Source organism: Odontesthes bonariensis, chromosome 20 (genome assembly GCF_027942865.1).
Source record: "Odontesthes bonariensis isolate fOdoBon6 chromosome 20, fOdoBon6.hap1, whole genome shotgun sequence".
Lineage (NCBI taxonomy): Eukaryota > Metazoa > Chordata > Actinopteri > Atheriniformes > Atherinopsidae > Odontesthes > Odontesthes bonariensis.
This window is the reverse complement of record NC_134525.1, coordinates 29,300,349-29,326,222: the sequence shown is the minus strand read 5'-3', so window position 1 is coordinate 29,326,222 and position 25,874 is coordinate 29,300,349. Positions and strand designations below refer to the sequence as shown.

The 25,874-nt window shown below is 43.7% G+C and overlaps 1 protein-coding gene across 1 annotated transcript in view; it reads left to right on the top strand.

Moving 5' to 3' along the window:
* Window positions 1-25,874, top strand: part of dtx3la (deltex E3 ubiquitin ligase 3L a) — a 44,758-nt gene that overhangs the window by 3,815 nt on the left and 15,069 nt on the right. Inside the window, exons 2-3 of the mRNA XM_075452254.1 lie at window positions 13,285-13,367; window positions 13,470-13,621. Coding sequence (XP_075308369.1) covers window positions 13,286-13,367; window positions 13,470-13,621 — 234 coding nt within the window. The 5' untranslated portion in view covers window position 13,285. The remainder of the gene's footprint in view (window positions 1-13,284; window positions 13,368-13,469; window positions 13,622-25,874) is intronic.

Here is a 25,874-nt window from a genome sequence, read left to right as displayed (position 1 = left end):
AGCGCTGTAGTGTCTCGCCCCGACTTAGCCATCTGACCTTGGTGTGAAGGAGGAGATCCCCATACTCCGCAGATCATTCCTCCAGGAACAGCTTGAAGCTCCGGTGTTGCTTTGCCTTTGCTCGAATGGAATTGATGATCCTGATAATAGGCGTCATGACATGGTCAAATCCCATAACTTTTGCGCCTATAGTCTGCTGGTGAATGATGCAATGATAGTTAAAAACTTTTGAAAGTCCGGGTCCGCTTTCCAGTGCGCAATAAATCTGGAGTGACGACCTTTCATTACAGGTGCTCCGTCAGTTGTTACAGACACCAACTTTTCAATAGGGATCTTTTTTTCCCACAAAGTAATCCTTTACTACATTATAAATATCAACTCCCCTGGTTGTTGTTTCCAATGGGAGCAAGGTCAAAAACTCCTCTTTGGTGGAAAAGTGATCAAATACCATCCGAATGAAAACAGCTAGCTGGGCTGTATCACTGCGGTCCACAGACTCATCGCACAGAATAGAGAACCATTTACACCTGTTAATGTCAGATTCCAGCTGTTTTACCGCATCCTCAGACAGCGCAGACACTCTCCTTGCGATGGTATTGGCACCAAGCTGTACATCGGCAATAGCAGACAAAATTTCCTGCTTATTTTTATGGTCCCTGAATAACGTTTCAGCCACCACGGTCATGGCCTCCTTCACGATCCCGCCATCGGTGAACGGCTTTTTGCGCTTTGTTAAAATGTGCGCCACTTTAAACGAAGCCTCTGTTGCTGAATTGGCTTTTTTTGTTGTTTTGGTGAACAGAGACTGTTGCCGTTGAAGCGTTGTATTCAGCTCCATTATCTTGTCTTTTCGTAGACTGCTACCCACAGGAAAGTCCCACGAAAAGTTGCCATGGACTTTGGTGAAATGGCGCTCCACATTACACCTTTTACCGACTGACACGCTGGCACCGCAGATCAGACACACACAGTTCGTCGTTAATTTGTAAAACAAAATTGTTTTAAATAGTTTTAATTCGCTTGTTGGTTTGTACACTTGTTGTCGCCATCGTGAACTCCTTCTCACGTCACCACTGACTCATCAAGATTGACAGCAGCGCAACTTTTTGATTGACAGCTAATTGGCAAATAATAGTTTTGTGTTGGAAGGGTTGGGACACTGTGAATTTTGATTGGACATAAATTTAAGTAGATTTGCCGAGGGACCAATTAAGTGTTCAAATTTATGTATGATTCATTGACCCTTTGGTGAGCTACTTGGAAAGTGGCGACGAGCTACTAGTAGCTCGCGAGCCACGCGTTGGAGACCCACGCGTTAAAGGAAGCATAGCTGACAAAAGAACACATGAGAAATTTCAGTGTATCTACAACAAAGCATCACAAATGTGTGAAAAACTCAACCTGTCTCCAATTTAAATGCCTTGGGTCCGAAACCCTCCCAAACACCTGGCTGGCAAGCCTGCTGCTTATTTACCTCCCTCCTCATTTGATTATTTCAGAGCAGAATTTTTCATTTGCTGAGGTTCTGGACACGCAATGCAATTCACAGAACGTTTTGAAAATGAAGGGGCGCTTATGATCAGGAAACTTGAAAAAGTACTCTTAACAGGAGTGACAGATGATGATATTTTATTGCAGTACCCAGAAGTGAACAGACCTCTTCAGGTGCAGTTAGCAATGTTCAAGTCCAAGTATGAGTATCAGTAAAGCAGTGAAGCTGCTACCATTCTGCGAGGAATGTTACCAGAGGTCCGGGGCCTTTTTGAACAAGTGGAAATACTTGTGTGGTTGCTTCTTAATCTACCTTCATCCTCTGCTCAGGCTGAAGGAAACTTCAGTGGTCTTCGGAGGTTTACAATTTAGACATTTAAAACATTTTTGAAAAATATTTGCTCATCTTTGATTTGATTGAAGTGACATGTCTCAAAACACAGATGATGAGTCATGTCTATTAATGTTTAGCTTCCCATTTTTGTTTTAACAACAGTCCCAAAATGTTTGGGAACTGAGTCTGACCTTTAGGAGAAGAGTGTTTTCCCATTCTTGCTAGTATAGGATTCTGGCTGCTCAGCTGTCTTGAGTCTTCTTATTTTGCATTACATTAAAATACCTAGATAGTGAAAACATGAAAGGGATAGTTCGCCTCTGTTGACATGAAGCTGTATGACATCCCATATTAGCAATATCATTTATTAAATTTGACTTACCCCCTGCTGCGTCCTGTGAGCCGAGTTCCGGCCTCGTTTTGGCGTTGACGAAGGTAGTCCGGCTAGTTGGCTGGGGCTTAAAAAATAAAGCGTTTTGCTTCTCAAAATAATATGTGTTCAAAAGAGTAATACATTTGCATCACAAAATCGTTCATCCAGAAAAAGTCAGACCTCACAATCGCTTGGCGTTATTTTCTCTCCCTTTGTATCACTCCATGATTGCCACCTGCCGATAGCCACGCCTGTTATGGTGTTTGCTGCTCGGAAGCAGGGGACCGCTCGGTCTGCACTTTGGTCTGCACGGTCTACACAGCATTGCAGTGATACTATAGTATAGTGATTATAATGATACCATTATATTAATCAACCCAAAAAAAACAAGGAAAATAATAACTTCATATGTAAAACATCAGCCTGCGTTTGCACATTACATGAGTTTAAAACGAAGGCATCATAGTAATAAAAGGTCTAATGATAAACAATCAAAACATAAACAGTTTCTGCCATGGTTCGCACATGTGGTGATGTCGCTTTATCGCAGCTCTTGGTGAGGATGTCTCAATTATTGGAGTTAGAGGTTACTATGTTTATGTTTATGCATTTAGCAGACACTTTTATCCAAAGCGACTTACAAATGAGGATATAACATTACAGCTAACATCAAAGCTAACAATAAGCTACATAGAAGGAAACCACTAGTCAGACTCTGCCAGAGGTGACAGGGGTGAGATAGAGTGCAGGCATAGAGGGAAGTCAGACACATGAAAAGAGTCTGGATTGTCTTAAGCGTGGTGTAGGCTCCGCTACACAATCCTGTGACGACCGGAGTGCACTTAACACACCGGTGGAGTACAGCTTTTACTGATGACTCTTTTCTTTGTCCTTCAGGGCGTGTTGGTTAGGCTGATGACAGGTTGAAGTCATCTATTGGTTCTGGCACCTTCTTACAGTGACTGGCGTGAATCCAGGTTGCTCTTTCTGCGACTTTAACAGCTGTGTGAGTAACCAGTAGCACCTGGAACGGGCCTTGCCAGCTTTTGGACTCCCAGTGTTTCCTGCAAAGTTCCTTCACAACTACCCAATCACCTGGTTGGAGTTAGTGCAGGGGTGTGTCTGCTGAGGCTGAAAATGCTGCTTTCACTGATTGTGAAACTTGAGAGAGAACAGTGGAGAGGTTTTGACAGTAAAAGCATCATCACAAACAGTTGTGGAGGGGTCCGGTTACACGTCCCACTCCCAGGTTAGGAGGTCTGCCAAATAAAATTTCAAATGGGCTAAGATTCACTCAAGCTCTGGTTCTCATCCTCATATAGGTGCAGGCCCGTTTCTAGGATTTTGGGGGCCCTATGCAAAGGGGTTGTTGGGGGCCCTAGGGTTTTTTTTTTACGGGGGGTCTGGGGGTCCTCCCCCATAAAATTCTGTATTTCCTACATGCAATTTCGTGCATTTTAATCACAAAAGAGGTCAAACATACTCTGAAAAGTAGCCTTTATTAAAAAAAAAAAAAAAAGTAAAAGTTTCATAGGGATGTGGCAATCTTGAAATTGCCAAGATATTGGTCACATGATCATAGATCAGACGCACCATTACAAAGCCAACGGGGTCACAAGAAATGTGTTCACCAACTGCTAAAGACTGCTAATAAATAAAGCTTACCAGAAAACTATTAGCCTACCATGCAGTCCTGTTGTATAACAGAACTAAAACCGACTTAGATGGTAATAGGTGGTAATAGATTGGTAATATCTGACCACGGTCATAAACCTATTTGCCGTTTGTTTAAAATAGTTATGATTAGCTCGGTTTGGGAGCAATTTGAATGTGCCCTCGACACAAGACACGAGCTATAATAATGCACATAATGAATAATACCTTAGTTCCTATTGACATTTTTGATAAGCACGTCCCATGCTACAAGTGCATGAACTTTCCCACGCTGTGGGACAGCTCAGGTAAGCTAGTTTCCACAGCTCCTAGCTAGTCGTCGTTACAACCTCGCTACTCTTGCAAAATACGGTATACGGAATTTTAATATTGTTGTTTCGTATAACCCACCATCTCATGGGGTTTCATTTTATGATGACTTGGACAAAGTTTTTAAGTATGTTAAAAGCCATACTGAATCTATTTTTCTGGGTGATTTTAACATCAACTGGCTAGAGAAAAGCCATAGGAATAAATTAAAAAGGCTACTATTAAAACATAGCCTACAGCAAATGGTAAAGGGCCCAACAAGGGTTACTCAAACAAGTAAAACTATGATTGATTTGATTGTCACTAATAGACCAGAGCGAATCACAAGAACATACAATCTTCTAACAGGACTCTCTGACCATAATATGATACTGGTAGCTCAAAAACTCACAAAACAGCGGTTCCAACAATTTGCAAACAAAAGTAAACCAGGGAACCAGGCTATCCCCAAAAATAAAATAGATTAAGTAAAAAAATGATCTTAATAATACAGAATAGAACAGTGTAACACAATCCAACAACTTAGAAAATTGCTGTAACGCCCTAATGAAAATCTTAATAAATATAATTGAGAAACATACTAGGATATTTAAGCAGAAACAACAAAAAGTTTCTTTACCATGGCTTGGGAATGATATCCATCAGTTAATGAAAAAAAAGGGATTATGCACTGAAAAAAATCACTACTTTCTAAAACCAATACTGATCTTCTTATTTTTAAAGGACTTAGAAATGCAGTAGTCAGAGAACTGCAAAAGACAAAAACGGCCTATTTTATGCAATTAATAGAAGAATCTGAAGGGAACAGCACTGCATTATGGAAGCACCTGAATAGTCTAACTAAACTTAAACCTAGTCAACAAAAAATAATTACAGAACTAGAAGTGAATGGTGTCAACAGTACAGATAATGCTGCTATAGCAAATGAATTTAATAATTTTTTTACAAGGTCAGTAGCGGAGTTAGCAGAGAATTTTGGACCAGAATTTTTATCTTTATCCACAAACCCAGAGCCTTCAAAGCTCTTCCAAATTAAGGAGGTGAGTCAGGAAGAAATACTTAAAATTATTAACAAACTAAATGCGTCAAAAGCAAAGGACGCATTTGGACTTGACACTGCCTTCATTAAAACTCACTGTTCTGTCCTGGTTAAACCTGTAACACATTTGATAAATTTCTCCATTAGAGTTGGCAAATTCCCACAAAGCTGGAAACATGCCATTATAACACCTATTTTTAAGGCTGGTGCAAAAGATCAGGCATGTAACTACAGACCAATCTCTATACTCCCTGCTCTTTCCAAAATTATAGAAAAGGTTGTTACAGAGCAATTAATAGACCATCTTGAGAGTAATGGTCTTATTGGCGATAAACAGTTTGGTTTTAGACCAGGATACTCAACAGAAATGGTCAACAGCTACCTTACAGAGAACATCAAGAGTAGTCTGGACAGAGGTAATGTTGTAGGGGCTGTATTCATAGACCTCAAAAAGGCCTTTGATACAATGAACCACAACATACTTCTAAACAAACTCACCACTTTTAACATTTCAAAACATCCCATAGGCTGGTTTGCATCATACCTAGAGCACAGAGAGCAACGGGTCAAAATAAACACTGAACTTTCATCGCCATTAACATCAACTATGGGCATTCCGCAGGGCTCAATTTTGGGGCCTCTGCTCTTCAGTTTATATATTAATGACCTACCTACCTGCTGTCAGTCAGCTAACTGTCAAATGTATGCTGATGATACAGTAATTTATGTGTCAGCCAGAACATCAAGCACAGCAGCATAAACCTTGACTAAGGAGATGGAATATGTATCCCGCTGGCTCAAAGACAACCATCTCAATCTCAACATCAAAAAGACAGTATCCATGTGCTTCTCTATAAGAGGAAAAGCCACCTGTTCCATCAAAATTGACCAGGACACAATAGACGAAGTTAATGAATTTAAATTTTTAGGAATCATTTTAGACTCTCAGCTTAAGTTTAACAAACACATTAAGAAACTCACTGCAACGCTCAGAACAAACCTGAACTGTTTCAGAATGATAAGGCATCATATACCAGTTAAGGCAGCCTTATTGTTCTTTCATGCCATGATACTCTCTCATCTGTCCTACTGTACCACCGTATGGAGCCAAGCCTCCCAGACATCAATCAAACCTATTCTATCATTATACAAACAGGCATTAAAGATATTGGATCAGAAACCTATAATGTGGCACCATTGCCTCATAGTAACGAAAAATAACCTCTTAAGCTGTGAGAATTTTATGAAGTTTTCTTTTCTTAAATTGATTTTTAAATGTGCAAATAATCTTGCTCCTGCTGTACTGTGTCCTTTTGTGAGAAAAATAAGCACAAGAAGGGTGGCCACCAGAGGAGCAGTGAATGGCAACTGTATAGCAGAGGTGCGCAAAACCAGTTTTGGACAGTCCAGTTTTTCAGTTATTGGAACTCAAATGTGGAACAAATTACCAAATGAAATAAAAACACAGACTGAGTTTAAAACATTTAGCAAAAAAGTGAAACACTGGCTGAAGGAAAACCAAAACTGTAATCATGATGTTACACAATAGATAACACACACACATGCACACACAACACATATAGTTCACACACATTATATTGTTTTTCTTTTGACCAAGGTTTTAATGCTGTAGGATGCATGTTTTAAGATAACATGTAATTGAATATTTCTATGTTGTATGTGATTTATATGATGTTTAATTAGAATAGGAAGCCTGATCAGGGACTGGGGTTGCAAATTAGCCATCTGGCTATAAACCTTTTTATGTATTCACATCTGCAAGTTTGGTCATGGCCTTTGCCATGTCATGTTTGTAATAATGTGCACTGCATTGTCCCTGCAATAAATAAAAAAATAAAAAATAAAAAAAATAAAAAAAAATAAATAAAATATACCCTGGCACAATTCGCTCCGTGCAAGACTCTACTTCCGTTCTACTTCCGCTCTCTCGAGTGTGTGATCCACTCCTTCCGGTGCTATCGCTAACTAGCTAGCAGTAGCCAGACACGTATAACTAGATAGATCTCTCTCTCTCTCTCTCTCTCTCTCTCTCTCTGTCTCTGTCTCTGTCTCTGTCTCTCTCTCTCTCTCTCTCTCTCTCTCTCTCTCTCTCTCTCTCTCTCTCTCTCTCTCTCTCTCTCTCTCTCTCTCTCTCTCTCTGATATTTATAGTAGTAACTATGTACTGTGTCCTGTAGATACTTTTGATTTGTAGAATTATCAATTGTTTTCTATTTTTTTTTTTTAGTTGAGGTGTATATGACCTAAACAAAAACGCAGCACCCTTAAAAGTACAAACTTTTCAGAACTAGAGGTAACGATTCAATCAGGCGCAGAAAACATAACCTATCGCTATCGGACACTAAGTTTTGACAGCTGTCAAGTAGTATGAGATTTTCTGAGGGGTGACTCCGATCAAGATTTTTGGTGGCCACGATCAAAATTATTTACCACCTTTGTCCGTGCATCAGGTTGTTTGATCGACTGTACCGTGTTAAAAAAAAGTCCAGTGTGAAATGTGTGCTTCAGTGTGTCAACATGATCGCATAAGATTCGAACGCACAAGGGAACACCACACACTACAGGACAATCGTGCCCGATTGTCGCACCTCTGCGAAGGAGCGTGTTTTCGCTGCCATTTGTCTGTCTGTTTGTCTGAGGCTCTGAGCAAAATAAATTCATAATTGAACCTAATTTTCGAGTTATGTCTACTGTGCCTTTACAACTACCAAAACGATTTTACTACCCAAGTTAATTTAAACCAGAACTTTGGACAACTCACGTGAAGCACAGACTATGGACAGTGACTTTGCATTGCATAAACCACACGACAAAATTTAATTTCCTTCGGGATCGCTCATACAGTCAATGGCACGTACCCATAGAAAAAATACACACTCACCCACACATCACACAACCTGACTGCTAACAACCATGATCAGTAACCTACACAAACCCAGACACATAATGGCTCGGCGGTCAGCAATCGGATAAACCAATGAAGCTGTGAAAGAATGAAAACAAGTGAGTGAAACCTGCACTCACCCATTATGAAGTTAACTCTGCCAGCCCCTCCATAATCTTGCCCCTGCTCAGCCAACTCCTTGACGTCGGGTATGGTTGGTAACGTTACTGCGGCTAGCATTAGCAACTAGGCTGCTAGGCTTGCTAAATCGGTAAGCATTAGACTACTGAAGAAAGCTAGTCTTTTTAGCTACGTTATATTATCATCTATCTTCTCGGCTATAAGTTAACCTTTGTTTACGGCCACTGGCCCTAACCTGACGCGCTAGCTGTCAAATCACCGGAAGTTTTCACCGGAAGTACTGGCGCACACACAAAAGTTCGAAAGTCAATGGTCGCCATATTGTGCACAGAGCGAATTTTCATGTTTTTTTTTCTCCTCCTCTTCCTTTTTCTTCTTCCTTTTTTGGTTCCCAGAGAGATAATTTCACTTCATTGTCAGTTCTAGGTATTTGCACTTGACTTGACGCTGTCGCTGATGCAGCCAACTAATGGGAAGGGGGGGCCCCCTCGAGCTGGGGTATTTCGACTACACTGTCGTTGCGCTTTTCGGCCATCGCATGCTCTAGGGAGGCGCTCTTGCTGCCCTCGCAGCAGAGCCCTTCATACAGATGACTGCGCATTATTATGAAGCTATTTAAAATAGTCACTGCTGTTGAATACATAACCTGTCTTATTGGTATGCATGTTGTTTGATTCATGTTGCATTTGTATCAGACTTTTCTTTCAATTAAAAAAAAAAGATAATAATAAAAAAATAATAAAAAAATGCATAACCTGTCGTCCTTGGGGGGCCCCCTCCTACTCGGGGGCCCTAGGCAATTGCCTACATTGCCTACCTTAACGCAACGGGCCTGTATAGGTGAGCACAATGGGTAATGCTTTTGTCCACGGCCATTTATGTGCAAGCTTATTCCCAGGAACTTACCAACCTCGTTCAATGCTGTGTTTACAAAATGTGTGCCATTATCACTGCTGATTTTCTCTGGAATACCCCACCTTTGAATGATTTCTGTCAGCAGTGCTTTAGTTACTGCATGACTGTTTGCATGTTTTGTAGGAAAAATTTGAACCCATTTACTAAACATGTCCACTAATACTTTCTTTCCTTCAACTGGTGTGAGTTCAACAAAATTCATCATTGAATGTTCAAAAAGTCTTTCTGGTGGAGGGTGTGCAGCTTGTGAGATGTGTATTGCTTTTCCTGCATTATGTGTGGCACACACCATACATGACTGACAGTATTCTTTTGCATATGAGGTTAACCCTTTTGTGAACCAATGAGCAGTGAATGCATTCAGCATCCCCCCTTTTGACACGTGGTCCAACCCGTGTGTCAATTTTGCAAAATGAGGGAAAAAGTGTTTAGGGAGACAGGGTTTGTCATCAGGTCCCAGCCAAACACCATCTGTATGAGTTGCACCAGCTGAGGACCAAATGCATTTTTCATCTGCAGTCAAAAGTTTGCAAAGCATGGAGATTTGTGAGGGTGTCTTCCGCTTGGAAAGAGAGGGAAGTGAAAACGGGAAGAGGGTTAGCTGCCTGCTTAGCTGCAGCGTCAGCTCTGGCGTTGCCACGAGCAACAGGGTCTTATGAGTTAGTGTGAGCCGCACACTTACAGACCGAAATTGCTGTAGGCAAAAAGGATCGCATCAAGAAGATCAGAAACCTGTGAGGAGTGCAAAATGGGTTTGCCATCTGATTTAAGAAAATGTCTGTGTTTCCACAGTGCACCAAAATCATGAAAAACACCAAAAGCATATCTGGAATCTGTGTAAATTGTGACAGATTTACCAGCTGCCAGCTTACATGCTTTAGTAAGTGCAATGAGCTCAGCGGTTTGAGCAGAGAAATGTTTAAGAGGGGAGCCAGACAACAAAGTGTCATGTGAAGAGCTTACTGCAAACCCAACACAGGTAGTACCTGTGGCTGGATCCTGCAAAGCTGATTCATCTACAAAAGAATCATGTCAGAGTTTGGAAGAGGAGTATCAGAAAGATCAGGTCTGGGTGTACAAACCTGTTCCAGAACAGCAACGCAGTCATGAGGCACCTCATCATCAGGAGTTGGAAGCAAAGTGGCAGGATTCAGAACAGTACAACGTTTAACAGTGACATTTGGCATATCACGGAGCACAGAAGTGTATCTGAGCCAGCGAGCAGCTGAAAGATGTGAAGTTTTCTGCTCGAGAAGAATAATGGCAACAGGATGAGTAACCAAAACAGTCAAACTAGTGTAGCCTACAATATCTCGGAATGCCAGGACAGCTTTCTCTGCAGCTGCCACAGCACGAAGACAACCAGGCAGGCCTGCAGCCACAGGGTCCACTTTTTGCTGAGAAATAAGCCACTGGTCTTTGCCTGCCCCCATGTTCCTGCATAAGAACAGATGTCATACAACCATGCTTTTCATCAACTGCCTGTATGAAAGATTCATGAGGATCTGGGATACCAAGCGTGGGTTCTGTTTGAAGAGCCAGCTTAAGCTGGGTGAAGGCTGGCTCAGCCTCAGGAGTCCATGGAACACTATCAGCTGTCTGGAGGCCTTTCCCATGGATAAGAGCACCTAAAGGAGCTTCGAGAAAAGAGTAGTTAGGAATTAAGTTCCTGCAGTAAGATGTTATGCCTAAAAATCACATGAACTGTTTTTAAGTAACCTGTTTAGGAATATTCCGAGCTGCAGCAACACGTTTAGGAGAAAGTGAGCGCCCATCCTTGGAAATCACAAAGGCCAAAAAGGTGACTTCGTCCTGTACAAACTTTAACTTAGAACGACTAGCTTTGTGGCCACAATAATGAAGATATTTCACTGTGTCTTTTTCACACTGTTGTTTAGATGGGCTGCATTAAAGGATGTCATCCATGTACTGCAAAAGAGCAAAGCCTTGAGTTAGTTGAAGCGGTTCCAGACTGGCTTTGAGGGCAGTATTGTAAATAGTGGGACTTTAAAAGTACCCCTGGCTTAACCAGGTAAAAGTCCAAGATCTCCCCTAAACTCAAAAGCAAACCAAAACTGGCTGTCAGGGTGCACAGGGACAGAGAGAAATGCATTAGACAAGTGAACAACTTAGAAAAACTGCATCGGATGGAATTTGAGACAACGTAGTGTGTGGAATGGCATTCACGGCTTGGAGGTCCTGTACAAAACGCCATTCATCTGGCTGGCCAGCATCTAATCTTTTTAACAGGAAATAACAGGAGCGTCGTGAAGGGCAGTAGTTCACGACCAGGTCTGGCTCAGCGAGAGCGCTCAGGGTGGGGTAAAGAGGTGCGAATGAAGAAGGAGAAAAGTGTTATCAGTGGAGTATGGTGGTGGTTTAAAAGGAGATTCAGTCTTAGTTAGAGATAAATTATCTTAACAGGAAGTAATGGAGTGTGCGCAGGTGAATTTTCATAGGGAACAATGATGCCTGTTTTCTGAAGAAATTGAAAAACAGGCTTAATCCCTTCAATTACTTCAGCCTTCAAAGGGTATTGCTTTTTACACGGGCAATAGTCAGATTTAGGGGTGACAATTAGCGGTTCATAGCCTTTTATCAGCCCCACACCATATTTGCTTTTAGCTCAAAGATCAGTGGGCACCTCAGCCAACATGAGTAACGAAGACAGATCTGTTTCAGATAAAAAGCAGGCTTCAAAATGTGATTCTGTGGTGGGAACTATTTTCAAAGTTCTTTGACAATGCATTGTGCTCAAAATTATTTTCTTGTATGCTAACAGTCGTTTAGAAAACATCACATTTGGATCAGCAGTTGAAAGTCCAATCAGTTTCTTTTTGACAAGTAGCAACAAACTTCTCCACACCTTGTCAGTGCCAATGTTTAGGTTTGGCCAAGGAAATGTGAGGGCGAGAACCACAAACATTAAAAAATTCTGATTGCGCTGCAGTGAGAGGCACAGCCAGTGCTGCAGTTTGTGAGTTGCAAAATAGAGTGGATGTACATATTTTTTTAGGAGTGCGAAACCACTTCTTCTCATAGTCATTGTCAGGCCCCAAAGAAATGTGTGATGGGCAGTGCAAATCAGCAGATTGCATGAAATCAGAAAAGGGTGAGACTAAAGCTTTTGCTTCTTCCACGAGGTGTTGTGAGGAAGGAGAAGTGGGAAGTTTCCACTCATAAGCATAAGTGCCGATGAGTCAAACTGCACTGCTGTCAGGCTGCAACATAAGCTTAACACCCTCTGGTGTGGAAATTAAAATAATGCCTAGTTCACACATGAGATCACGGCCCATCAGGTTAATGGGACACAGCTCTGATAACAAAAATGAGTGCTTGAAGGAGAGCCCAGCGGGAGTGACGCACACAATGGGCGTTGTCATTTTCTCCTTCACAACCTGACCTGATGCAGACATAGAGTAGACGTGGTTTCCACTTAGCTTTGGAGGAGGGTCAAATTCCCCTGACTTCAATACTGATGAAGTAGAGTGAGAAGAGTCAACCATAAATGTTACCTGTTTCCCCAAAACAATAAGCTGAAAAGTTGGAAAAGCCCTGTAGGCTTCAGATGTTAAATGAACATAAATGCCTATTACCTGAGGTGAATATCTTTGCTCTAGGATTGAAATAGCATGCAAAACTTTACTTTGTGAGTCACTGTCAGCAAGCGTCTCTTCATTGCACAGAGCTGGAAAAATGTGTGTGTGTTGTGTTATCACCCATTGGTGAAGGTTCCGCTGGCACATGACGTCCAGAACCCGCCCACCCTCAGTCAGCGTTTTGCCTAATTTCATCAATTATCAGCTGTGGACAGTCCTCCTTCTTCCAGTGTAGAAACACTGTACAAAACAAACATTCAGGTCATATGTCAGGCGTATCGACCTCCCCTCCCGCATCCACGTCCCCGACCTCGTCCTCTGATTCCGGGGTGACCCGTCATACCATCAACTGCGTGATATGGTCATGGCTGCCAAATGAAGCTCCTTTTCAGTCTTATCCCTTTTGGTTACACTCAAATGTTTTTTGTAGATATTCTCAGCCATCAATCAGGGCATTTGATGTTTTCAATGCTCTTATCTGTGTCTGCTTTTTTTTTTTTTTTAGAATGGGCTCTGGCCAGAGCAGCGACAAGTTCCACTGTAATCGTTATCTAAATGGACAGGGTCCTCCATCGCTGGTACAACAAGGTCCTTCACAAAAATGCACAGCTAATTCTGGATGTCTTTCATGATTTATGTTAACCTCTGCTTGTTTCCAGATTATTTGAAAATGTTTTGCTTTCTGCGCAGTTAATGAAGAGGTGAATGGGAAGAACAAACCATTCCACAGCTGCCAACCCCAAGGCAAGATGACCTGGGTGATTCTCCAAAAAGATTTGAGAGGATTTCCTGATGACAACACTCTACAGATCAACTACATATTCCCAGATGGAATACAGACAGTAAGACATGCAAATACCAAACCATGCATCTCTTTAAAACATTAAATCCACTCTTAATTACAATGCACTCTGGACTGTCTAATAAATGTTTGGCCTACCTAATTACGTGGAAATCAACACCCCAATAAGAATTCTATAAGAATTAATCTGCTTTTATTAAAGACAAGATTGTTAGAAACAAGGCAGCTTGGTTTACACCCATTTGTTGTTCTATGGTGCTAAATCTACATGGAATAATTTAGGGCTGTCACAATACTAATACCAAAGATAATATTTAAAACTCAATACTCTTTTTGATATGGCAGAGAGAAACCAATTAAGAGGCTTAAAATATTTTAGTGTTCAATACTTTTCCTTAACTGTTAACTAACTGAAAATATGAACATCATTACAAAAATCCATAGATCGTCGTACAGACAGACGGTCACAAAGTAAAGTCGTGGTTCTTGAGAGTTTGAGAAGAACTTTTAAACATACAGGGTAATTGATGTATTCCCTCATATAGAGTCCCTTCCTTTAAGATAAAACATCAGTTTGGTATTTCTGTAAGGTACACTGTATGTCTGTTATCAACATATTTGTTATCAATTATGTTAAGATAGAATGCATGTTAACGTGGTGAGGTGACTTATTTGGTTGACAAATCAGTTTCACTTCAAATCAGCTACACAAGTATGGTTCTCTTTCAGAGAGCGTGAAAGCAGCAATTCCTGGTTTTCCTTGTATGGTCAAATTCTCCTGGCAATGAGCCAGCTAGCGCTTGTAGAGTATTCACAGCAACTTTTTTTAAAAGCTGTTCATTTTGGCACCATTACACTTCAAGGACGACTCTTTTATTAACAAGTACTTCACTGATTTTACAGGGAGACTGAAGCTAACAGTCAAGACTATTCCAAAAGTGGGCATGAATTTGAACTTTAAACTGTGAGCAAAACAGTCAAATGCAAAGAGGGCTAACAGTACTTTCTGTTAATACTTTGTTTACAGGGCAATCAAGAGTATCCATTTGTTGGTTTTACAATCGCTCAGGAACGCAGACTTAAGCCTGGTTTATAGTCGGTAACGCAAGACGCAACGCAAGACGCAAGACGCAACGCAAGCCCTTGCGCGGTTGCAAGCCCCCCCTTGCGTGTTTGCGTCTGTCACCTCAATTTTCTAAACTTTACGCAAGACGCAAGCGCAAGCCACTGGCTGTGTTCGAAACCGCCTACTACTTGAAAACGGCATACTCGATCTGACAGTATGCAGAGCGTTTACACACAGTGCACTTCACTCCTGCCCGAGCCGAAATCAGCCGGCCTGAAAAGCTGATTTCCCTTAAGCTATAAACTCTGTAAATTTATAACTTTAGCAACATTTGAAACATTTTCAGGCGAGAAAGTAGTCGTTTAGACCCCCAAAGTGTTGAAAATCTGACAAAATACCGGCTATTTACAAGAAGAAGAAGCATGAATCCACTCGAAGAGGTCCTGGCGGTGAATTTCCTTTCATCATAGTAGGCTTGTCATTGAAAAAACCCGCTACTCCACCTACTGTCCTGGCGGTGAATCGCCACGCAGCACACGCAACCGCCGACAAAGCAAAATGAAGTATAAACGTCTCGAGCCATTAACATACGCGCAAGACGCAAGCGCAAGGGCAGTTAAAAGAAGTATAACTCAGCCTTCACCATGTTCAGCATAATTTACATTATACAGTTCAGCTCTGCAAGCACCAACACAACGGTTCACTGTAGCCTAAAAAGTACAACCAGGGCTCATTCTCCCTCAGAATTCTATTTCGCCCCTGGTTCCTGCAGTCAAAAGGGGGCGGGTCATAGAAAGGACTCTAATAGACAGTAATTTCTGGAAAGGTTTCTGTGGTGGAAATGCAGCTACAGTAGCTTTTATGTTTTGCTCACAGTGCTCCCAATTAGCAACTCTGGTTAAGAACCCTTCCATCTCACTCACCCACTCTGAAAAGTATGTCGCTTTTATTTAAGTACACATAAATAAAAGCTGTCACCTTACCGTGGTGGGGGGGTTTGCGTGCCCCAATGAGTCTGGGAGCTATGTTGTCTGGGGCTTTAAGCCCCTGGTAGGGTCACCCATGGCAAACAGATCCTAGATGAGGGACCAGACAAGGAACAGCTCACAAAACCCTTATGATGAGTAATATTTTTGGATACCGTGTTTCTTCGCCCGGACGCGGGTCACCGGGGCCCCCCCCTGGAGCCAGGCCCAGGGGTGGGGCCCGCCGGCGAGCGCCTGGTGGCCGGGTCTGTGCCCGTGGGGCTCGGTCGGGCACAGCCCGAAGAAACGGCACGGGTTCCCCTTCCTACGGGCTCACCACCCGTGGGAGGGGCCATGGGGGTCGGGTGCAGTGTGAGCTGGGCGGCGGCCGAAGGCGGGGACCTTGGCGGTCTGATCCTCGGCTACTGAAGCTGGCTCTTGGGACGTGGAACGTCACCTCTCTGCTGGGGAAGGAGCCTGAGCTGGTGCGCGAGGCTGAGCGGTTCCGGCTAGATATAGTCGGACTCACCTCGACGCATGGCTTGGGCTCCGGAACCAGCCTCCTCGAGAGGGGTTGGACTCTCTTCCACTCTGGAGTTGCCCGCGGTGAGAGGCGTAGAGCAGGTGTGGGCATACTTATTGCCCCCCGGCTGTGCGCCTGTACATTGGGGTTCACCCCGGTAGACGAGAGGGTAGCCTCCCTCCGCCTTAGGGTGGGGGGACGGGTCCTGACTGTTGTTTGTGCTTATGCACCGAACGGCAGTTCAGAGTACCCACCCTTTTTGGAGTCCCTGGAGGAGGCACTGGAGAGTGCTCCTCCGGGAGACTCCCTCGTCCTGCTGGGAGACTTCAATGCTCACGTGGGCAATGACAGTGAGACCTGGAGGGGCGTGATTGGGAGGAACGGCCCCCCCGATCTGAATCAGAGTGGTGTTTTGTTGTTGGACTTCTGTGCTCGTCACGGACTGTCCATAACGAACACCATGTTCAGGCATAAGGGTGTCCATATGTGCACTTGGCACCAGGACACCCTAGGCCGCAGCTCGATGATCGACTTTGTGGTTGTATCATCGGACTTGCGGCCGTATGTCCTGGACACTCGGGTGAAGAGAGGGGCGGAGCTGTCAACTGATCACCACCTGGTGGTGAGTTGGCTCCGCTGGTGGGGGAGGAAGCCGGTCAGACCTGGCAGGCCCAAACGTATTGTGAGGGTCTGTTGGGAACGGCTGGCGGAATCCCCTGTAAGGAGGAATTTCAACTCCCACCTCCGGCAGAGCTTCAACCATGTCCCGAGGGAGGTGGGGGACATTGAGTCCGAATGGGCCATGTTCCGTGCCTCCATTGTTGAGGCGGCCGACCGGAGCTGTGGCCGTAAGGTGGTCGGTGCCTGTCGTGGCGGCAATCCCCGAACCCGCTGGTGGACACCAGTGGTGAGGGAAGCCGTCAAGCTGAAGAAGGAGTCCTATCGGGCCTTTTTGGCCAGTGGGACTCTGGAAGCAGCTGATGGGTACCGACAGGCCAAGCGGAACGCAGCCTCGGCGGTTGCTGAGGCAAAAACTCGGGCTTGGGAAGACTTCGGGGAGGCCATGGAGAACGACTTCCGGACGGCCTCGAGGAGATTCTGGTCCGCCATCCGGCGGCTCAGGGGGGGGAAGCGGTGCACCGTCAACACCGTGTATGGTGAGGGCGGGGCTCTGCTGACTTCTACTAGGGACGTCGTGAGTCGGTGGGGGGAATACTTCGAGGGCCTCCTCAATCCTACCGACACGCCTTCCGATGAGGAAGCAGAGTTGGGGGGCTCGGACGTGGGACCTCCCATCTCTGGGGTTGAGGTCGCCGAGGTGGTCAAAAAACTCCTCGGTGGCAAGGCCCCGGGGGTGGATGAAGTCCGTCCTGAGTTCCTCAAGGCTCTGGATGTTGTGGGGCTGTCTTGGTTGACACGCCTCTGCAGCATCGCGTGGACATCGGGGGCAGTGCCTCTGGACTGGCAGATTGGGGTGGTGGTCCCCCTCTTTAAAAAAGGGGACCGGAGGGTGTGTTCCAACTATAGGGGGATCACACTCCTCAGCCTCCCTGGTAAGGTCTATTCGGGGGTACTGGAGAGGAGGATCCGACGGATAGTCGAATCTCGGATTCAGGAGGTGCAGTGTGGTTTTCGTCCTGGCCGTGGAACAGTGGACCAGCTCTATACCCTCCGCAGGATCCTGGAGGGTGCATGGGAGTTCGCCCAACCGGTCTACATGTGTTTTGTGGACTTGGAGAAGGCGTTCGACCGTGTCCCTCGGGGACTCTTGTGGGGGGTGCTCCGGGAGTATGGAGTGCCGGACTCTTTGATACAGGCTGTTCGGTCCCTGTATGACCGGTGTCAGAGTTTGGTCCGCATTGCCGGCAGTAAGTCGGACATGTTTCCTGTGAGGGTTGGACTCCGTCAGGGCTGCCCTTTGTCACCGATTCTGTTCATAATTTTTATGGACAGAATTTCTAGGCGCAGCCAGGGCGTTGAGGGGGTCCGGTTTGGTGACCTCAGAATCGGGTCTCTGCTCTTTGCGGACGATGTGGTTCTGTTGGCGTCCTCAGGCCGTGACCTTCAGCTCTCACTGGAGCGGTTCGCAGCCGAATGTGAAGCGGCTGGGATGAGAATCAGCACCTCCAAATCCGAGACCATGGTCCTCGGCCGGAAAAGGGTGGAATGCCCTCTCCGGGTCGGGAATGAGATCCTTCCCCAAGTGGAGGAGTTCAAGTATCTCGGGGTCTTGTTCACGAGTGAGGGACGAATGGAGCAGGAGATTGACAGACGGATCGGTGCGGCGTCTGCAGTGATGCGGGCTCTGCACCGGCCCGTCGTGGTGAAGAAGGAGCTGAGCCAGAAGGCGAAGCTCTCGATTTACCGGTCAATCTATGTTCCTACCCTCACCTATGGTCACGAGCTGTGGGTAGTGACCGAAAGAACGAGATCGCGAATACAAGCGGCCGAAATGAGTTTCCTCCGCAGGGTGTCTGGGCTCTCCCTTAGAGATAGGGTGAGAAGCTCGGTCATCCGGGAGGGGCTCGGAGTAGAACCGCTGCTCCTCCGCATCGAGAGGAGTCAGATGAGGTGGCTCGGGCATCTAGTGAGAATGCCTCCTGGACGCCTCCCCGGTGAGGTGTTCCGGGCCCGTCCCACTGGGAGGAGGCCCCGGGGAAGACCCAGGACACGTTGGAGAGACTATGTCTCTCGGCTGGCCTGGGAACGCCTTGGGGTCCCCCCAGAAGAGCTGGAGGAAGTGGCCGGGGACAGGGACGTCTGGGTCTCTTTGCTCAAGCTGCTGCCCCCGCGACCCGATCCCCGGACAAGCGGAAGATGATGGATGGATGGATGGATGGATAAACTAAATGTGCTTTTCACAGAATGCACCAAAAATAGCAACATTTATGTTATGCACATGTACAGGGAGATGCAATGGAAATTCACATACTCATATATAATACATGCACACACAGTTATAGATTTTAGGACTGAGAGAATGAGATTTTTAAGTTTTAAGTTTGCTTTTGAATGTGAGCACAGTTGTGACAGACATCAGTTAAGCGGATAGATTCTTCGAAAGGAGAAGGCCAACAGTAACTGAAAGTGCCCTCAGCAGACTTAGATCTCGTTGTGCTGGAACACCTATACCCAATGACTTGACAGACCATAAACACTGAGCAAGTCAGAAATGTAACTAGGAGGCACATCCATAACTGCTTTAAGGAATTTATTAAGAGGATTTTGAAGCTCTCTACGATTATCAAAGCCAGTGAAGTGGCCTAAGCATTGGATTAATCTTCAAATTTTCTATTCTTTGTAAGAGTTTTGGCTGTTGCATTCTGAAGCCCTCCTATTGATTCTTAAAATAATCCTGCAACTGTCACACCCTATTGAATTGCGGACCCCGGTGCGGTCACAGAGGAGAAGCAAATCTTTCAAACAAAGTTTATTTGTTAACAAAATTCTCACAGAGAGAAACCTGGCCTGATGAGCAGAGAAGTCGGTCAGCAAGATCGGAACAAAAACCGTGGTAATCCAAGAACTGAAAATAATCCACGAAAAAAACTAAAGGTCAAGGTCCAGGGTATTAACCGAACAAGCATAACAAAAACATGAACACACTAGCGAAGAATGGCAGAGAAGACCAGGTATTTAAACTAATGGGGCAATCAAGGGAAGATGGAACACAGTTGAGTCAAGGACCAGGCGTCACTGCAGTGGCTGTGACAGCAACAACAGTGTATTGTTATCTGCCCAAGATGAAAGTAGAAACCAATTTCTTATTCTGTATGAGAGACAATTCAATTCAGTTCTATTTTTGTATAGTTCCAAATCACAACAAATGTCATCTCAGTGCAATTCAAAGATACAGTCCAATTCATTATAATACAATCCTAATCCAGTCAAATCCGAATCATTAAATTCCAAATTAGTCCAAAAAAAATGTTGCCAAGCAAAGTAAACCAACAGATCACACTAAAACTTCACCTCGATCTCCATCCTGTGCATGCATGAGGCGACTGTAGAAAGTCAAAAACCTTTTTAACAGAAAGAAACCTCTGGCACAACCAGACTCAAGGAGGGTGGCCATCCACCTCGACCAGCTGGGGTTTGAGAGGACAGGAAAGAGTGAAGAATGGTGTATCATGGGAGGTCCTCCGGCAGTCGAGGCCTCGAGCAGCCAGAGTTATTATTATTATTATTCAAATATTTTTTTCGATTTTCACATTATACACTCACACTAGTACTCAATACCACAGACCAGAGGGGAAGAAATAGAAAATAAATAATGATGATAATAAATAAATACAAAATCAGGATAAGAAAACAGATAAATCACTCGGTATATATAAAGTGGTTATACATACACACATGACTGCATATACAGAGTTATATAGACACAAATAAAATAAATAAAATAATAAAATAAGGGGGGGGGGGTCACTTAGGCTACACTATATTAAGGGAAGGGAGTTCATCCTCAAAATATGATAGGAATGGTTGCCAGACTTTATAATATCTATGGGTGGTGCCCCTGGCAGTATATTTAAGTTGTTCAAGTTTGAGATGGGACATCACCTCCTCCACCCAACGCCTGTGAGAGGGGGGCGTAACCTTCTTCCAACTAAGGAGTATTAGGCGTCGAGCCAAAAGAGTAGAGAATGCTATACCCTCAGCTTGGTGCCTAGATATTGATGTCTCCTGAGGGACAACCCCAAACAATGCAGTCAATGGGTTGGGACTGATGGCTTTATTACACATATGAAAATGTATCGAATATACGTGTCCAAAATAGAGACAGTTTCGGGCAAAGCCAAAACATGTGACTGAGGCTAGCTGGGTCCTGCCTGCATCTGATGCAAGTTGGGTCTAAACCAGGGTAGAGTTTGGCTAGTTTACCTGTAGATAAATGTAACCTGTGTAGAACCTTAAATTGTAGCAACCCATGTCGGATACATATTGAGGAAGAGTGTACCAACGTAATTGCTGCCTGCCAATTTACATCTGATGGTGGTTCTTAATTCTTCCTCCCACAGCCTTGCTAAACGGTTAAAGACATGGTTGGTAATCCTGTTCAGAAACACATTTTGTAATACTGGGTGAAATGGTCCGTGTATCCTGAGAGAAATCTATACAAGATGTATTTAGAAAAAGGGACGAAAATAATCAGACCTCTGTGGCAGCTGCAGGACTGAGAAAAAGCTGACCAATCCGAGATCAGATTGGAGCGCCTACAAAAAACCAATCAGATGCCTCTGCTTTCTGCCTACGCCCCCCTCTGTCGGCTCCCTGCTCCGTGTGCGCACACGGTTCTACCGGCTTTGGATGAAGCACTGACGGAATGGGGATGGGGGGGGGGCAGCTTAGAGGAGGGGACACTTTCGAATCTTGCTAGCTCTCTTGCTAGCTCTCTAGGATTACCTACCATACCTTTAAGTGATATGACGGCAACCCTTTGGATGTTATCATATAACACTGACACTAGACCTCTGTCAACTGGGTCCATGTTCAAACATTCGTCAATCCATGTACTCTGAGGGGTTGTCAAAGAGAAATGTGTTTTAACATAGCTCCGCACCTGTAGGTACCTAAAGAAATGTGACAGGGATGTTGAAGTCTTTCTTTAACCGTTCAAAGGAAATTAAGTGCCCTTCCTTAAAAAGGTCCATTACACATTTAATCCTTCTCCTATGCCACAGCTGAAACGATGGGTCTGTGAGAGATGGGGCAAAATTCATGTTCGCAAGAATAGGGGAAGTGACAAGAGCTTGCTTATGCTTAAAGTGAATCCTAAATTGTGACCATATCCTCAGGCAGCCAGAAATAATGGGGTTGTTCGTCCAACGCCGTTTACTTAGGGGTAGTGGAGAGCAGATTAAAGAGCGAAGCGAAACCGGATTGCTCGAATACTGTTCCATTCGGCACCAGACCGGGGAGTCATCATCTGATAGATTAGAGACCCAGAACATCAGTTTGTGGATATTGGCCGCCCAGTAATAATACAGAAAATTGGGTAGAGACAGCCCACCGTCTCCTTTTTGTCTTTCCAAATATTCCTTCCGTATTCGGGGTACTTTTTTGTTCCAAATAAAAGTAGATATGAGCTTATTTAAGTCCTTGAAAAAGGATTTAGGGATAAAAATTGGTATTGCTTGCTACAGAAATAAAAATCAGGGCATGATAGTCATTTTTACTGAGTTGATCCTTCCGGCAAGAGACAGTGGGAGGGTTGACCAACGCTCAAAATCCTGTTTGGCCTTGTTAAATATCGTTTTGAAATTGCTGTCAAACAGATCCTTATACTTGTAAGTGACACAAACACCCAAGTAGGTAAAACTATCCTTACTGACAGAGAAGGGAAAGTCCTGGAATGAGATCTGACGTGCTTTGTCGTTTATGGGGAATAAAAAACTTTTATTTTTAAATTTAACTTATAACCTGAAATTTGCCCGAACTTGGTGATGACCTCAAGAGCAATTGGTATAGTAGTACATGGGTCTGAGAGAAAGAGAATGAGATCGTCCGCATAAAGTGATACTTTATGCAAATGACCCGCCCTTCGCACTCCAACTAGATTGGTGGACTTCCTTAACATTATTGCCAAGGGCTCGATGGCAATATCAAATATCTGGGGGCTCAAGGGACACCGTTGTCTTGTCCCCCGGGAGAGAGGGAAATAGTCCGATATTATCTTGTTCGTTCTTACGGAGGCTTGAGGCGCAGTATAAAGAATTTTAATCCATGAGCAGAAAGTAGGACCAAAGCCAAACCTCTCTAGCGCGGTAAACAGGTAGTTATATTCAATCCTATCAAACGCTTTTTGTGCATCCAAGGATAGTATTAGTTCTGGCTCAACATTGTTAGGTTGGTATATAACATTGAATACTCGGCGAAGATTGCTTGATAGTTGTCTGCCTACAATAAAACCTGTCTGATCCGGATTAATCAATTTAGGCATAATTTCCTCAAGCCTACCAGCCAGTACCTTGGTTAGAATTTTATAGTCGCAACATAATAGGCTGACCGGGCGGTAGGACTCACAAATTAGCAGATCTTTATTTTTCTTTAATGATAAAGATATAGAAGCCTGTGTCATAGTTGGGGGAAGACTTTTTTTAACCAGGACCCCTTTAAATACCTTCGATAGTAATGGTATTAATTTAGGACCAAATGTTTTAAAGAATTCTATTGGAAACCCGTCGGGGCCGGGTGCCTTTCCGGGTTTAATTTTTTTAATTGCGCTATTGATCTCAATTTGGGTTATACACCTTTCCAATTCTGATTTATCTGATTCATCTAAGGAGGGCATTTCCAGTTCACTGAAGAAATTATTTACCAACTTCCCGTCACCTGCTTCTGAGGTATACAAATTTTTGTAAAAAGACTTAAATTGAGCATTAATGTCCTTTTGATCAGTAACTATGTTATCTTCCCCATCCTTTATTGCAGATATAAAACCAGCCGTTGCCGGCTGTTTAAGTTGATGGCTCAAAAGTTTACTGGCGCGTTCCCGTATTCATAGAGATTATGACGAGCTTTCAAATAGAGATCTATAGCATTGTCATTTGTCAGAGTATCGAATTCCGTTTGAAGCAAAATTCTCTCTCTGTAGAGGATCTCAGAGGGTGATGTTGAGTGTAGTTGATCCACCACTTTAATCCTGTTGATCAACTCCGTAACTCTTTTGGATTTCTTTTTATTTTCACCAGCAGTGTAGGATATCACTTGTCCCCTTAGATACGCTTTCATGGTTTCCCACAGCGTGCAATAGCTTATCTCAGGAGACTCATTAGTTTCTAGGAATAAGTCTATTTGTGTATTTATGAAATCGACAAATTTTTTTATCAGCAAGCAATCTTGAGTTAAGGCGCCATGTACGTTTAGGAAGTATGTTTTCTGGAAACTGAAGCTTCAAAAGTACTGGACAATGGTCTGAAATGACTATACTGTCGTATTCCACTTGAGTAATCATGGGTAGTAATTTTTGGTCAATTAAAAAAATCAATCAATTCTGGAGTATGTTTGATGTACTGGAGAGAAGAAAGAGAACTGTTTGGATGTTGGGTACTTGAATCTCCATGGGTCGATGACTCCATAGGCTTAAAGAAAAGTATTGATGCATCTTGCCGATTTGCTAAGTGAAGGGACCTTTGTACTGGAGCGGTCCTGCTTCGGATCCAAAACACAGTTGAAATCTCCCCCCAGTATTAAATCATATGAATCCAGACCTGGTAAAAGTGAAAAGAGATTTCTAAAAAAGTCGACACTATCCCAATTGGGGGCATAAATATTTGCCAGCACCACCGGCCTATTGAACAGTTTCCCTTGAATGATAACGTAGCGACCATTTTTGTCTTTTATGATGTTAGACTCTTCAAACTGTACATTTTGATGCAGGAGAATAGCCACTCCCCTACTTTTGTGACTGAAATCAGAGTGGAAAACTTGTGTGAATCCTCCTCTGCAGAGTTTTGCTTGGTCTTTACTTAACAGGTTAGTTTCCTGCAAATACACTACTTCAGCTTTTAATTTGTTTAATTGAGAAAATACCCTACTTCGCTTAACTGGTTGATTCAATCCCCTTACATTCCAACTCACCAGCATGGTGTCGGCCCTGCCTGTACCTTTATCCCACGCCATCAAGTTGACCTTTCACATAGTGCCACTGACTTATCTCTGTGACCTGTTGTTGGTGCTTCTGAAAAAACTGCAATGGGGGTTCCCTGAGCTTGATGATAGAGTGATAGCCAAAGGAAGGAAAGGGAAAAAAAAAAAAGGGGGGGGAGGGGCGTACCTGCACACATGTTCAAAAACACACATTCAAAGAACATCAGGCAATATGTAACTATAACAATCTTAAACATTATAAACAAAAACATGAACTTGTCTCTCGCATGGAGACTGTTTGCTCTTCCAGTCACCCTCTTCTCCTAAACTGCTTACCATGTGAGATCCCCACGGGAGCAAATGTAGAACTTAATTCTTACAGTGTATCTATTAGAGCTGAATAAGCTGATAGTATAGTATGTTAACAGACCTTAACAAAAGTCAACTCAATCATTCTGACTTGTATTGTACTTGATGTAGCACAAATTGGTTCTTTTTCCACTCATATACAAGAATGTGAAGATATTCCAAATAGTAGGTTAAACAGTCCTGAGCATAATTACCATGAAATAAAAAATAAAAAAATAAAAAAGAAGATGTCCCGCATAATCGGATCCCCATAAGAAGAGACTCAAACTTGCCTCCACAGTTTCACTCCTTTTTGAGCGTGTGCAAACAGCAAGGAAATCACAGTCTTACAAGTAGTGGAATTAAGCAGTCCTGAACGTGAAACAGCAAACAAAATAGAAACCTTAGCTCTCTTCCACTAGTATGTACATATTCAATTGTTGACAGCAGGGACATCAAGAACACTTTGGGTGGGAAAAAAGAACACCAGAATTCTTCAAAGGGGAAGAAAACTGTCATTGATATGTCTGGTCTTCATCTCCCGGCTTAATTAGACTGGTACTTCAGTCAGTGGCCACTTACCGAAGCATGCACATTATGAAGAAGCCTCGTGCATCACCCTCTTTACAACAAACTCCTTAGCCAGCTTCGGATCTTTGAAACTTGCCTCTTGACCATTCGCGGTGGTTATTCTTAATATCGCAGGGTATCTCAGGCCGTATCGGACTCCCTCACAGCTCCGAAGCAGCCCTCTAACCTTGGTGAAGGCTGCCCGCTGTTTACTCACGGTCTTGGTGTA